The sequence below is a fragment of the Pristis pectinata genome, chromosome 21, assembly GCF_009764475.1.
Source record: "Pristis pectinata isolate sPriPec2 chromosome 21, sPriPec2.1.pri, whole genome shotgun sequence".
Classification (NCBI taxonomy): domain Eukaryota; kingdom Metazoa; phylum Chordata; class Chondrichthyes; order Rhinopristiformes; family Pristidae; genus Pristis; species Pristis pectinata.
Window position 1 is genome coordinate 36,725,762 of NC_067425.1, and position 15,952 is coordinate 36,741,713.

At 48.9% G+C, this 15,952-nt stretch overlaps 1 protein-coding gene across 1 annotated transcript; it reads right to left on the reverse strand.

The window, feature by feature from the left end:
- Positions 1-5,733: 5,733 nt before the first annotated feature.
- LOC127581231 (myosin regulatory light chain 2B, cardiac muscle isoform-like) lies at positions 5,734-15,587 on the reverse strand. The gene is made up of 6 exons (XM_052035409.1): positions 15,504-15,587; positions 15,250-15,325; positions 15,034-15,138; positions 12,280-12,358; positions 8,964-9,012; positions 5,734-6,008 (listed from the first exon to the last, which is right to left on the reverse strand). Exons 1-6 carry the CDS (start codon positions 15,537-15,539, stop codon positions 5,910-5,912), a joined length of 444 nt encoding a protein of 147 aa, XP_051891369.1. The 5' UTR covers positions 15,540-15,587; the 3' UTR covers positions 5,734-5,909.
- Positions 15,588-15,952: the final 365 nt, after the last annotated feature.

The window sequence follows — 15,952 nt, forward strand, 5'->3', positions numbered from 1 at the left end:
TGTGGGATCTCGGACTGTGAGCAACCAAAATCCTCACCGTCCTTCTGTTTACTATTAGTCTTCAAACAGATGCCTCCTGGTCCTGGTGGTGGCCTTCTCCCAGTGCATTGTTCATGGGCATCGCAATACAATGGAGCTGGGTGACAGGTGTGATTTATTTTCAGTCAGGTGTTAGTGAAGAAATGTCAGTCATCTGGCCAAAATTTCTAAAACTGTTGCCATTCAACGCCCAGACACAATTGTCTGGCTGCTGTTTATAGAACCGTGCTGTAGAGGCAGGAATGCACTGAGGGTCCATGGTTCCTTCCATCATCTTTTACGGTCGCTCACTGCACTGGATGATCATACAGCTTGACCTTGGGTCGATTAGTGCCAGTGTTGTAGGTGTACCGTGTGGGAAATGGCCTTTACCAAGAGTGGACCATGCCGGCGATCACTTCCAGGTAAAGCCACAGACATCATAAAACTGGACCGGGAACTGATGTCAGACCCACATCCAATGATATCACAGGTCAGACTCACACCCAATGACATCAGGAGTTAACACCACAGCCTCCCGACAAGCCTCCTCACAGAGCCATAGGCACAGGAGCAACAGTGGCCCACTCAGCCCTTCCCGTCTGATCCCATACTAACTCCATATCCCTTAATTCCTTTCAATATCTAATACCGATCTCTGTCTTCAATGGACTCACTGACTGGCCTCCACTGCCTCCTGGACAGAGAATTCCACAGGTTCACTCTGGGTGAAGAATTTTCTTTTTGCCTTTGACCTGAGCAACTAATTCCTTATCTTAAGACAGTGACCCCAGGTTCTGGACACCCCACCAGAGAGACGTCATCCCTGCATCTACCCATAAGAATATTGTACACTTCAATGAGCAGAGGAGGAGAAGCTCGTTCAGCTGCTTCTTCAAACCCCAAGGAGGTAGGTTATCAGGTCCTGTGACTTTCTCACCTTGCAGTCCCATTAAACCTGCCAGTACTAACCAGGTCGCACATGCTGGACCTGTTGTTTCTCACTATTTCTGGTGAAGACACAAACTATTTGGTTAGTTTCTCTGCCATTCCTTGTTCTACAATATAACCTCTCCTGCCTCAGTCTGTCAGGGGTCTGTGTTAACTTTCATTAATCTTTTACTTTTACATATCTACAGAAGGGTTGTTTATATAACTATAGATCCTCTTTAGCCTGAAAGGTCACATAATGTGCTTTTATGTTTATTGCTAGCTTACTCCTATATTCCTTTGACCCTTTGATGGACACTCCTTGATTGCTTACTTACTTTGAAGCGATAGCTATTACTTGTAAACTGTTTATTAATTATTTAAGTGTAAGTCATTGCTGGTTTATCAGCCTCCCATTTAATGTGGTTTTGCAGTTGACCACAGCCAACTCATACCTCATACCTTTGTAGTTTAGTTGGTTCAGATTGGACTAAAACAAGTTGTGATTATTGTTAACTTTCCTGACCTGAGCTACCCAAATATCCTTTTCCTCACTAGATCAAAGTCTGCACTGGCACATTGAAGATGGTGGTGAATTACATCAGCAGTGTCTGCCTTCACCCAGTTGTGGGAATGGTCCACACTTTCCAGGGTTTCACCATGAACCACTTCCCATTTCTGGGAACCAACTCGAATTGAAGATATTCTTATGTTTGTCTGCTCTGTGCTGTCCTGACCCACTGGTTATCATGATCCATTTCAGTAAACTACTCTGTAGCCTTGTCTTTTCTCTTTAAGTAACCATCCCTCCCATCTCCAACTTTAAGGTTTACTGTCTACCTTATCTACAGTCCCAGAGATTGGCTTTTCCAGGACAGTGGTCCCAGCAGGATTTAGATGAAAACCATCCCCACAGAACAACCCTGTTACCCCAGAATTAGTGTCAGTGGTCTATGAATTGAAATCCATTTCATCCACACCAACCCATGAGCCATGCATTCACCTCAGTTCCTTTTGATTCCACACCATTTGCAGGTGGCTCAGGGAGTAGACCAGAAATTATTACCTTTGTGTTTCAGCTTTTTAATCTGGCTGCTGCCTGCTTACTGTCCTTCAACAGAACCTCCTTCTTAGTCCTATCCATGTTGTTGAGTTCCACGTGGACCAGGTCCCCTCCTTCTCCAAGTTCCTCCCTAGCCCCAAAGAGAGGTCCATAGTTCTGGCACCAAGCAAACCACACGGCCTTCAGGACTCATGCTCACAGCTCTAGCGAACAGTTTGTGTGCATCTGTACTTTTCCCTATTACCCTTACATTGCTACAGAATGGTGTGATCACAAGTCGGGTGGGTGTGACATTGCAGGAGTCTCAGTCCCTGCCCTGAACCAACGGGTACAATATTTGTACAACCTGTGGACTGCAGGCTGGATCTGCAAACCAAGCACTGCAGTGCGGTGCGAGGCCTGTTCCAGCTAGGGGAGTGACGACTGCAGTGGTCCCTTGTCGGGAACTGTCCTCTCTGGGACTCATCGCTTCTTCCAGGGTAGGAAGCACAATACATGTTTTTAAATGGGACCCGTCTAATGTCTCGGTAGTGACCCACTGTATCTGCTGCGAGCTCTGCCCTCTTATTCCTCTGAAGTGGATTGACATTAGGAAAGAAATGGTGATGGGTAGACTAATGGGGCTGAAGACTGACAAATCCCCAGGTCCAGATGGTCTGCATCCCAGGGTACTAAAGGAGGTGGCTCTAGAAATTGTGGATGCATTGGTGATCATTTTCTGATGTTCCTTAGATTTGGGGTCAGTTCCTGAGGATTGGAGAATGGCTAATGTTATCTCACTTTTTAAGAAAGGAGGGAGGGAGAAAACGGGGAACTATCGTCCAGTTAGCCTAACATCTGTGGTGGGGAAGATGCTAGAGTCCATTATTAAGGATGAAATAACGGCATATTTGGATAGCAATGATAGGATTGGGTCGAGTCAACATGGAGATTCAGTGGATGTTGTATACCTTGACTTTCAGAAGGCATTTGATAAAGTGCCGCACAGGAGATTGGTGGGTAAAATTAGGGCTCATGGAATTGGGGGCGGGTATTAAAATGGATAGAAAACTGGTTGGCAGATAGGAAACAAAGGGTAGGGGTGAATGGATGTTTCTCAGAATGGCAGGCCGTGACTAGTGGGGTGCCACAGGGCTCGGTGCTGGGACCACAGCTGTTTACGATCTATGTTGATGATTTAGATGAAGGCATTGTGAATAACATTAGCAAGTTTGCTGATGATACAAAGTTGGGTGGCAGTGCGACATGTGTAGAGGAAGTTAGGAGAATTCAAGGTGATTTGGATAGGTTGGGTAAGTGGGCAGATACTTGGCAGATGAAGTTTAATGTGGATAAGTGTGAGGTTATCTACTTTGGGAGCAGGAACAGGAAGGCGGATTATTATCTGAATGGTGTGGAGTTAGGTAAGGGGGAAATACAAAGGGATCTAGGAGTCCTTGTTCATCAGTCACTGAAAGTGAATGAGCAAGTGCAGCAGCCAGTGATGAAGGCTAATGGAATGTTGGCCTGTATTACAAGGGGAATTGAGTACAAAAGCAAAGAGATTCTTTTGCATTTGTACAGGGCCCTGGTGAGACCACTCCTGGAGTATTATGTACAGTTTTGGTCTCCAGGGTTAAGGAAGGATATCCTGGCTATAGAGGGCGTGCAGCGTAGGTTTACGAGGTTACTTCCGGGGATGTCAGGACTGTCTTATGCTGAGAGTTTGGAGAGACTGGGATTATACACGCTGGAATTGAGAAGATTGAGAGGGGATCTGATTGAAACATACAGGATTATTAAGGGATTGGACAAGATAGAGACAGGAAATATGTTCCAGATGTTGGGGAAGTCCAGGACCAGGGGGCATGATTTAAGAATAAGGGCTAGGCCATTTAGGACAGAGGGGAGGAAAAACTTCTTTTCCCAGAGGGTTGTGAATTTGTGGAATGCACTGCCTCAGAGGGCAGCGGAGGCCAATTCTCTGGGCACTTTCAAGAAGGAGCTAGGTAGGTTTCTCATGGATAGGGGAATCAGGGGATATGGGGACAAGGCAGGAACAGGATATTGATTGTTGAGGATCAGCCATAATCTCAAAATGGCGGTGCAGACTCGAAGGGCCGAATGGTCTACTTCTGCTCCTATTGTCTATTGTCTATTATTCAGGCCCACTTACATTGGAGGCTGGGAGGCACTGACTGAACTGGGGGGAGTGTAAGTGGGGCAAGAGACTGCACCCTGGGAGGATCTTCCTGGGTCTTGGATACACTCTGCCCACCTGGGATGGTGCTAGGGGGCCCACTCGTCAACATCAAAATGGTTAGTTTTCTTACAAAGAATTCCATGGATGAGCTGAGTGTTGGAGACAAATTCCATCCACTGGGAAGGTCTGTCATTCAGACAGCGCAGACACAGGCCCTTCAGTCCATCCTGTGCATGCTGGATCCTTGTACTTACCTACACTCGTCCAGATGCTGCTGAACTGTTGTGAGATGTCTGCCTCCACCACCCCCTGAGGCAGGGCAGTCCTGTCCCCTCAGATCCATAGAACCATAGAATAATACAGCACAATACAGGCCCTTCGGCCCACCATGTTGTGCCGACCTTCATACCACACCTAAGACTATCTATCCCCTTCCTCCCACATATCCCTCTAACTTAAATTCCTCCATATGCTTATCTAACAATCTCTTGAACTTGACCAATGTATCAGCCTCCACCACTACCCCAGGCAGTGCATTCCATGCACCAACCACTCTCTGGGTGAAAAACCACCCTCTGACATCTCCCTTGTACTTCCCACCCATTACCTTAAAGCCATGCCGTCTTGTATTGAGCACTGGTGCCCTGGCAAAGAGGCGCTGGCTGTCCACTCTATCTATTCCTCTTAATATTTTGTATACCTCAAACCTCCCCTCAACCTCCTACCTCTCACCTTACAACCGCATCCTCTTGGTTTAGACACACCCACCAAGAGAGAAAGCTTCTGTCTACCCTATCACCCTCGTCATTTGTACACCTCTATCAGATCACTCCTCTGCTCCAGGGAAAATGAATCCAGCCTGCCCAGCCTCTCCTTGTGACCCAGTCATCATCCTGGTGAATCTCCTCCCCACCCTGTCTTTCCTGTAGTGTGGCACCAGAACTGCACACAGTTCTCCAGGCAAGGCCAATAAAACGTAACATGACATCCTCGCTCCTGTATTCTGTGCCACGGCTGACGAAGGCAAGCATTCCATCTGCCTTTGTCACCATACTTTCTACCTGTGCTGCTTCTGTCAGTGGTCTGTGGACTTCTGCGTTCCCCAGGGCCCTACCGTTACCCTTCCTGAATGTAGCCTTTCCCACCTGTTGGGGTTGACTTCCACCTGCCAGTGCTCCTCCCATCTTCCCAGTCAATCATTATTTAACTTTCTGGTGCAGAGTTACAAATGACCAAATTTACCAGCCTTTGGATTCATGACATGCTCCGGTGGAATTTAAACTCACAACATCTGGGCTTCTAACCCAGCACAACAACCTTCACACTGCCCATCGACTTGCATTTCAGCCCCAGCTCTGCAACAATCCGGTCTACAGATCACACTCCTGTCTCATGGGATGAACTCAGATTACTGTTCCCAACACACAACACATACACATAGCAGCCTTCAGGTATTCTCTAGTTGCACACACCAGCCAAGAATAAACCAATAGAAAAGAATGATGCTAGCAGAAGATATTTATTACAGCACAGTTGGAGTCATGACTAGGGTGTAAACCTAATGACAAGAAACTTGCATAACCAGAACAGTGAGTCAACATCAGGTTGTTGGAAGTCAACACATAAAACACAATGGCTCCACATCCACCGTCAACTCATTTCTAATTGTTTGGCTCCCAGCTCTATCTTCACCTTGCCTGGAGAGCTCCGTCGCTCCTAATCCTTCTCCTCACCATGAGTAATGACGTAGCAGAGGTTTTTGTAGTCGAGATTGCCAGAAACGTCAGGAGGGAAGGCAATAAACATCTGCTCACACTAGAGGGAGAGAGAGGGAAGGTCAGGGTGCTGGTTGCAAGAGTCACTGAACCCCTTCAGCCCAGTTCTGGGTTACTGCACCATGTGGACATTGCAGCCCCAGTCAGCACCAACAACTGCAGTGTCCCAGATACTCCAGACAGGGATCGGCTGGTTGTGGTGCACAGAGGCTCCATTTCATACTGGTGCCATCACCTCTGATGGAATTGCAGGTGATTTTATAACTGAGCTGATTGAAAGTGGGATCAGGGCAGCACAACCTCAGGAACAACAAAGTAATGTTTATCGTCAGTGTAGAGCAGCTTCTGCCACTAAACCTTTAACGGAAACACAACCTGCGTGTATGGGCATGTATGTACACATAGGTGTGTGTGTGTGTATGTGTATGTGTGTGTGTGTGTGTGTGTGTGTGTGTGTGTGTGTGTGTGTGTGTGTGTGTCTGTCTGTCTGTCTGTCTGTCTGTCTGTCTGTCTGTGTTCATTCTGTATCATGGTTAAGATAAAACAATCCCGATCTCGCATCCGATGAAAAGATTGGGAACTGACAAGATGTTCTTCAAGTCCAAAGGGTGACTAGGATTTGGACTGGGTCATGGGATGGGTTTGTGACTTCTTCCAGTGAGTCCTGCAGAGCCCTGTCAGCTTTACCTGTTGTTGCACAGATCTTGTCCGAAAGCAGCAAGAGGACTGAGGCAGTCAGTGACCTGGAACAAACCTGTCAGCAAGAACCCCGGGTAAGTCTGAGGTAAGCCATGATGAGGCCAGGGAGCTGGAGGTGACTGCAGCTGGGAGTGTGGTGGTGTGGAGATGGGGGCAGGAAGGTTGGTACATGGTTTCAATCCGGGAATGTGGAAGGGCCCCGCAAGAAGATCTGAGGAAGTATTATTTAGTGGTGCTGGACTGGCCTCGCTCCTGTTCAGACCAACTTGCCCCGTTACTGGACCCACTGCAATCCTCTCATCACCCAGCAGATGGCACCAGCTCCCACTATTTGATGACAAGGCCCTCACCCATCTCCTCCTGGCGTGAACCTGCCAAAGGCCAACACCTTGGATGTCACCAGGTGGGACCAGTGCTGGACTCTGCTCTCCAGAGTTAACAAGTGACAGGAGATCTCACCGAAACTTACAAGATAGTTAAACGGCTTGCTTGACTGACCTGATTGTGGAGCATGGGACCACAGGAGTCACAGTTTGAGAATAAGAGCAGCTGTGGGACTGAGGTGAGGAGGGATGCCTTCACCCTAAGGGTGATGACCCTGTGGAGTTCTCTGTCCTCACAGCTGTGGATGTTCAGTCATTGTTTCCATTCAAAATGGATATCAACAGATTCCTGGATATGAAAGGATACAGTGATAGGATGGGGACATGATGCTGAGGTAGAAGTCAGCCATGGTCAATGGTGGAAGATCAGGGAGGCTGATCAGGGGAGAGGCAGTCGGAGGGGTGAGGGGATGATCAGGAGTGGGCGATCGGGGAAGAGAGATTTGGAGAGTATGGGAGATGATACTGGAGGACAGCAGCTTGGAGAGGCTGCAGTTCGAATACGGAGAGGGCATCTGAGGGGTCATGGGACGGGGTAACTGGGGGGCATCAGCTGGAAGGTGAGCATTCTTTTCACCCCAAGGCTCAGAGAGGTGAAGACAGCAAATGGCTGACTGGAAGGAGCAGAAAGGGGGGGAATGAAAGGGAGAGCGATCGAGTGTGGGCTGGATGGGAAGAGGTTGAGAGGAGAGATCAATGGAAGGGGTGTGATTAGGAGGGGAGTCAGGAATGGGCAAATGCGAAGGCTCAACAAGAAGAGCCCAATTGGGGGTGCGGGGTAATTGGGAGGGGGCGTGAGCAGCAAATGGGTGACTGGGAGGGGGCAGATTTGGCGGTGCGGCTGATCCGAGGGGTGGTGGTTGGGAGAGGCCCAGATGGAGATAGGAGGGTCTGGAAGATGATGGAGTGCAGCAACCCGGAGAGGTGAGGTGGGGAGGGGTTGGGTGATCAGGTGGCGTGACCAGGAGTGGGTGTTCTGGCCGGATCCGTGGGGTGGGGAACAGGACCTGGTGCATGGCTTCAGCCTGGTCTGCAGGCACGCTGCTTCCCCTTCCCTGCCCAGCGGTCTGGATTCCCTGGTGACTCCCTGTCCAACACTGGCTGTCTCCAGGCAGCCTGGATTTTGACCTTATTACACGTGCTCAGGGACGTCCCTGATTCAGGCCCAGGACATTGGTCCCTCCATTACTCTCCATGTCCAAGGTAGCAGGAGCGGTACTTCCGAATGACGCAGAATGTTCTGCCCACCTTCACAGAGCCCAAAGCAACATTAATTGGCAAGAGCAATGTTAGGGCAGAGCACCACGAAACTGTGGTTGCCAAAAACTGAGCACTTTCCCCCTTGTCCCAACAATTCCCCAAGGAGTAGGGTCTTGGCTCCTAAGTGTGGAACTGGTTATTTGATCAGTTATTCAGTGATCCAGGTTTTTGTTTGATTGGTTGTTAGGTTTCAGTGAGAGATGACCTGACCACCAAAGATTGTCCCTGCCAGTCCAAGACTGATGATGTTCCCCTCTGGTTCTGGGATTCAGGAATTGGTTTGGTGACTGCACAAACTATGACACAGACTCTGGTCACAAGAGGGGAATGGACAATGTTCCAACTGGGCAGGCACTGCTGTAGTTATTGCCCAGCGATGCTCATAGATTCTCCACCTGCCTGTTGTATTAGTCATTTAACTGGTTTAACAGGGAAATGGAATTTCAAATCTTTCACATCTGCTGCTGAAGGGCAACTGGGTCACAGAGTTTGGAATCAGGAGGATGTGGGCCAATTAATAACTCTTCAGGCCAATAAATCACACCCCATTGTAGCTCTGACCATGAATTGCTGTTATCTTTGGAGAATGTTAATGTTAATACTATCATCAAATGGGAATCTGATTTCTAATATTAGCAACTTCACATCATTACCTCCTCTTCAGTAAATCGGTCTGCTTGGGTCTTCAGCATATGTTTGAGGCTGTAACAGAGAGGAGACAGATAACAGTGCACAGCTGACAGACAGACAGATGAGTGTTGAATGTTCGAGGTGTTCATCATCTACAACGAACACGAAGCATCTTCACGTACTTATTCTGAGAGGAGGCCACTTGGCCCATCAAGTCCATGCTGCCTCACTCCAGGACAATCCCATTGGTCTCATTCCCCTATAGCCCTGCCACTTATTCCCTCTCACCTGCCACCAGTTTTGATTCACCAGCTCCTCTTTACCCCCTTCACAATTTCTACCATCTGCAATAAGATTCCACTCCTGGATCCATCTCTGCCGTCAACACTCCAAAGGGACGTCGCTCCACAACGCTCCGGCTTGTCTCCCACCCACTCTGTTTCTCACAGCATTTCCCAACGCAAGTGCAGGAGGTGCCACCCCTGTCCTTTCACCTCTTCCCACCACCCAGGAGCCCAAGCACTCCCTCCAGGTCAGGCAGTGACTGACTTGCATTTCTTCCGATCTAGTGAACTGCATTCGATTTTCGCCCTGTGGCCTCCCCTACACTGGGGAAACCAGACCCAGATTGGGTGATCACTTTGCAGAGTCCTTCAGCCTGCAGGGGTGACCCTGAGCTGCTGGCTGCCTGTCACTTAAACCCTCTGTCCCACTGCCCCTCCATCTTCAGCCCCTTCCACTGCTCCAGCACAGTCCAGCAGAAACTCAAGGAACAGCACTGGGGTTGCACCCACACGGAGGCCGGAGATACTCATTTCATCCATCCCATGTTTTAAATACAATCACAATCCCTCTTTCCCCCACTTCCTCAAATCCCCCACTCACCAGAATCCCACTGAAAGAGTCCTTAGTGTCTGCTGTTCACCCCTCCAACCCTCTGACCAGCTCCATGGCACCAGATTCCCCCCATTCCTCAGCCCGATCCCTCCTGCTCCTCTTGTCCAGCTGTAATACAACTCTCCCCCCTCATCTTGAATGTGCCCAATGATCACTGGGATGTCCCCGTTACCCCCCCCCCCCCTCCATTGTATTCCCTACTGCAGAGAGGTTGGATTCACAGAGGGATGATCACAGAAGGGGTGAAGCTGGAGGGGGAGATGCAACTTCACTCCCCCCACTGTGGAATACAACCTGCTGGGGACACAGCTCACTGCCAATTTCTTCCTCTTACACTGGGAACCTGCTGGAGAGCTGCAGTGCTAACCCAAGAATTCTACCCATCACCTGGCCAAGATTTGACATGGACCATTTACTGGGCTTCAGAAGGAGACGAGTCTGTTCCAAACAAGCTCATCACAGAGGGCAGCAAGGGGTTTTGAGAGCAATCCAGTGAGTCCCACTAATCCTCAAGGGCAATAACGTTCAAAGCAGTTGGCTCTTTGCTGCCTTTAGCACATTCTAAATAAGTTTTCCTCTCCTTCCTGGTCTGGACTCCAATACACAGGAGACAATGAGAACAGGGCTCTGATTGTTCTAATGATCTCATCATGTAACTTAGTACAGGGACTGGGGATACATTGCACGTCTCAGAGCTGCATCATCTACTGGTGCAATGGATCTCAAAATGTTAACTCTCAGCTTCCTGGACTGCCACACAACCTGCAGCTTTCTACATGGGGAAGGTCTGATGTGTGGGTGTGCAGCGGCTGGCCACTTCTGGTGGGAAACCCTTGAGGAGAATGATTTGAAGCAGGCAACGCCTGCTACAGATTTGTTAGCGAGAACACAGGGCAATGAGATCTGCAACATCAACGTGGCATGTGCAGGTCACAGCCTTGGGAATTTCCAGGAACACTGGGGAAAGTGCTGTCAAACAGGCGTCCCAGCAGTGGCCAGTGCTGTGGCCCACTGCCCAGTGTCTGCCCATAGTTGAACGAGGTGTGGGAGAGGTGGCTAGTTCTCCTGTGGCTTGTTTAGTTCACACTGGTAGGTCGGAGTGGGATGACAACCCACCTGCAGTTCTCCCATGAAGTGAACCACCTGTGCTCGCTAAGTTCACTAACTGACCATGGGGGCCTAACTCATGGGTTCCATTGGTCAAGTTTCATCAACAAATCAGGGACAGCCGGAGGAGCAATGGTAATGTGTACAGTGGGAATAGGGTGGGGGCAGCATGGAAGAAGCAAAATGGGTCAATAAAATTATTGACAGGTTAAAACTTCAGTACTCACCTTCTACACCCTCATGAGACTCAAGGTAAGACATTTAAATATTTTAGTCACAGAGTTATACAGCACCGAAACAGGCTCTTCGGCGCAACTCATTCATGCTGACCAAGATGTTCTGCCAAAATATTTATCAGCTCCACATTGACACCAATTGGACAAAGCCTGCAGTTTCACGTAGACTCAGATTTATTCACACCATACCTGCTGGTCTTATGTGATATCTTGCAGTGGAAACCTTATTTACCTTGCAGGGTAATGTTGATAATCCTTGCCAGTATTTCAGTGGTGTGACCCACTCCGTAATTTGGTTCAATGATTGGTGTAAACCTCCACATTGATAAGATCTAATTTGGGATGTTACATCACTACACTTCAGCAGTCCACTTTGGGCAGGAAAGTTCCCATACTGAGCAGTTCTATTCACCTGGTGTCAGGATCATCCCAAGTGTGATTTATTTTCTTTAGACATTAATGAGTTTTTGCTGAAGTCCAGTATTTGTCTGTGAGGTCCTGTATTTCTTTGTCCATTGAGAAAAGACACAGCAGTTTGATCTTCCTCTCAAAATAAGGACTAGATAGACAAATGTTGTATTTCACAAAGAAATATAGAATCTCAGTGTCAAATGGACCTAACAGAAGAAGACAGATACTACAGAGGAAACATGATTTCATGTACAAATAAAGGCTTCATGCAGGATGTCCCAGGGAAACACTGGCCTTTATTAGAACATTGGACCTCAGCGACCATTTACTGAAAGGGGGATACTGATTAATAGAGGAAAAGAGGTGCTGACAGAGGGACACAGGTGTTGGTACTGGTGTCCACAGAGGGACAAGTGTTCAATAATGGTACAGACATTTAAAAAGGAAGGGAAGCTCATGGAGAATATGGGTGTTGATTGATGAATACACCTTCATACAGCAATATTGTTCTTCATGGTGGAATATCATTTCTCATCAAGATGCTTTAAAGACATGCGCTAAAGGTGAATGCTTCCAGCTGAGGGGAACATTCATGTTTGTGGACATTGATTATGTGCCCTGGATTATGTTTCTGCGATAATCTACAGTGGTGGAAAATGCAGGTGGTTTCTGTTTGTTTTACACTTACTAGTCCGCTTTGATATGTCCCTTGGCTTCTGGGTCAAAAATCTTAAAAGCATTGAGAATGGTTTCTTCTGCGTCGGCACCTACAGAAATCCACAGGAAGAAATAGATCATCAACACTTCTGATTCAGGACATGAAACGTAATGCTGCGGCCAATATTTACTTTTGGCTCCTTTAGCGTTTGTGTCTCTTTCGATTCCTCGTCAAGTATGATGGTTCACTGAGTGTGGACACACACTGAACAGGAGGGGAAGTCTAAGACACAAACAAACTGCTCATTTGCAGATGTGTTTGAAAGTGAAGGAGGAAACAGAACAAAGGAACCTGTTCTTGAATAAAGAGGAAAAGTACCCGGAACAGAAGAGCACCCCAAGATGAAGTTGCATGCCAGACCTGACACGTTAACTGTTTCTCTTCCCACAGATGCTGCCTGACCTGCTGAGACTTCCCAGCATCTTCCGTTTTATTTCAGATCTCCTGCACGTGCTGGTGTTTATGTTCACTTGGGTAAAGCTGTCCTTATTTTGCAGTTTATCTTTGTGGGAAAGTGTCACAGCTCTGCTTCCCTACAACAAGTTGGCACCAGGATTTCTCTCCAGGACAACCTTGTTACTTTCTGCCTAAGTTCAGCTATAAATGGCTTTATCCCAACCTCAGCTTTTAAGATCTTTGTTACTATGCTCTACCATACTCCTTATCCCAGATGAGCTGAACTCCAGATGAACCCACCTTATGCTTGGAACCAGTTTGATTCTGATTCAGTGATGTTGGGCTTTCTCCATGTCGTGTGTGACTAGTTTCTGGTGGGGATCTCAGGGTATTTCTGGACAATGTTTGCTTGTCCAATGTCTCTCAAATATAAAATCTGCAACTGGCTTTCTTGCTTTTGCATAACATCTTTGATGAAATCACATTACTGGATACATGCATTCCCAACAAGAGACTCAACTCTATCCCAAGCAAAGGAGTCCACTCGATTGATGCCCTCTCACTGAACCATGTCTAGCACATCACCAACAGTGTACAGAAGTTACCAGTACGTACTACCTGAATGGTACACTGCAGCAACTCGTCAGGGTTACTTTGGCAGCACCCTCCCCTACAACCTCCAACACCAAGGAAGACAAGCACAGCAGCCCCATGGGAACACATCATCCCAGCTTAGAGACAAGTTTCTTCATTGTGATTGCGTCAAGGTCATGGAAATCTCTATCTAACACCACTGAGGGAGTCCTTTGATGTGTTCCCATGGGGCTGCTGTGCTTGTCTTCCTTGGTGTTGGAGGTTGTAGGGGAGGGTGCTGCCAAAGTAACACTGATGAGTTGCTGCAGGTAGTGCACACTGGGAAAGGGACTTCTTTCCTTGTGGACTGCAGTGATTCAAAGAAAGACCATCGAGTTAAGTCAGCTGAGAAAGGGCAGTAAATGTGGCCTGACCAGCATCACCCACACCCAGTCAACTCAATGACCAGAATATGACAGACTGCATTCACCTAACAAACATGCAGTTTTATTGTTCACTTGTGCCTCCTACCAATAAGACCTCAACATCAACTCCACTGTAGGACAGTTCCACACTGAGATCAAAAGGGACTGATCGATATACAGGGCAGTCTGATCTTTCAGTTAGAGCCACCACCCCAAACCAAAACCTGCTTTCACACACTTGATACCCACCAAAGCTCGGCTTTTCATTCATCACACTGCCCTCTGACAACGAAGGTTGACAGTGAGGCCCTGGAAATTGTGGACTTCTCATATCTCGGGAGCCATCCCTCGGTGAAGGCAGACATCCACAATGAGAGTCACCACCGCCCTCACTGTGCCCCTGCAGCCTTTGGTCGATTGAGGATAGAAGAATATCTGAAGATCGAGACCTCAGACTGACACAAAACCCACGGACTACTGGGCAGCAGTGATCCCTCCCTCCCGTATGCTTTGAGACCTGGACACCCGTAGGCCCGTACCTCAAGACACTGGAAATATACCAACAATAGTGTCTCTGAAAAATCCTCCACATTCACCAGAGGGATAAATGATCCAAGGTTAGTGTTGTTCCCAGGCCAACACCTTGAACCTGTTGCACTGTAACTTGTTACAGTCAATCAGCCATGTTGGGGAGACTGTGTTGTTCACATGCCCAACATCTATCGCCAACACTCTGTTCCAAGCTCTATCGTGGGAAGAGATAAGCAGGCAACGAGATACAAGGATGTGCTCTAAGCCTCTTTGAAGAAATGCAGCATCTGCACCAGGTCCAGTGAATCTCTGGCTCATGATCACTCATAGTGGGGAAGGAGATTCAGGATGGTATTGGGAGCACACTGGGGCCCAGTGTCAGTGGCGACAGGATCACACCACCTCACAAACTACCCACCAGCTGCTGGAGAAGAAACGTTGGTCTGGTGTCAGCTCACCTTGTGCAGGAGGGCTGGCAGCAACTCACCACTGTCACTTCCACTTTATCAATGGTTCAGTGCTGAACACACCATTTTAAGAGAGGAGTTAATGGTTCTTTTTGGGGAACAGACAAAGAAAGATCTCACAAACCCAAGTGTTGGGTTTCAGCTGTTATCAGCCATTAGTGAGTGGTATAAATCACACTCCCACTGGGTCAAAGCAAACACCCAACAAAAATAATCAACAAACGTGTGGACTGGTGGAGTTCCATCAGACCCGCGATGGGAAGGGCGGGGACAATATTGGCCATCACTCCAATTAACCGGCATCACCTCCCATCGTTTCCTGCCCGTTTTACCTTTCAGCTTCTCCCCGAACATTGTGAGGAAGATGGTGAAGTTTATTGGTCCAGGGGCTTCGTTCAACATCTCATCCAGCTCCTCGCTATTCACATTCATCCGACCTGATGGGAGAGGAGCGCAGTTACCACATCACGTCCCCTCCACCCATGCAATTGCAAACCCTCCGTGAAATCTCGGAAGCTCTGTGAGGAATTTCTAAAGTGTTCCCCTACCCAGAGCAGCGAAGGTCCCTTTCAGATCGTCCTTGTTGATGAAGCCATCCCTGTTCTGGTCCATTATGGTGAACGCCTGCGGGAGAGAGAGCATTGAAATACAATTCGAGCTATCGGTGGGTCATCTCCTACGTTAAGAGCCGGTCTGTACTGCCCGTGTTATCAAATCGTCGCCCGGCCCGGGGCTCCGGCGGCGCTCAGCCGCCAGGGGTACTGGGCTGGGGTCCCAGTGGGAGCCCTGGTCCCGCGCTCACCTCTTTGAACTCCTGGATCTGGGTCTGGTCGAACATGGAGAAGACATTGGAGCTTCCCTTCTCTGTCTTCTTCTTCGCCTTCTTCGGGGCCTGAAAGAGATAAGGTGGTATCAGACCGGGGAGGTGGTGGGGAGCGGGAGAGGGGAGGAGGGGAGGAGGGGAGGAGGGGAGAGGGGTGAGGGAGAGGGAGGAGGGAGAGGGAGGGGGAGAGGGAGGAGGGAGAGGGAGGAGGGAGAGGGAGGGGGAGAGGGAGGAGGGAGAGGAGGGGGAGAGGGAGGAGGGAGAGGGAGGGGGAGAGGGAGGGGGAGAGGGAGGAGGGGGGAGGGGGAGGGGGAGGAGGGGGGAGGGGGAGGGGGAGGGAGGGGAGAGGGAGAGGGAGGGAGGGGGGAGGGGGAGGAGGGGGAGGGGAGGGGGAGGAGGGGGAGGGGAGGGGGAGGAGGGGAGAGGGA

Bases quoted from the DNA above. Each gene is read 5' to 3' on its own strand.
- LOC127581231 (XM_052035409.1), bottom strand. From the start codon at position 15,539: ATGTTCGACCAGACCCAGATCCAGGAGTTCAAAGAG. The intron at 15,326-15,503 runs GTGAGCGCGGGA...TCTCTCCCGCAG, and splicing joins AGATCCAGGAGTTCAAAGAG to GCGTTCACCATAATGGACCA. The intron at 15,139-15,249 runs GTAGGGGAACAC...CTCTCCCATCAG, and splicing joins AGGGACCTTCGCTGCTCTGG to GTCGGATGAATGTGAATAGC.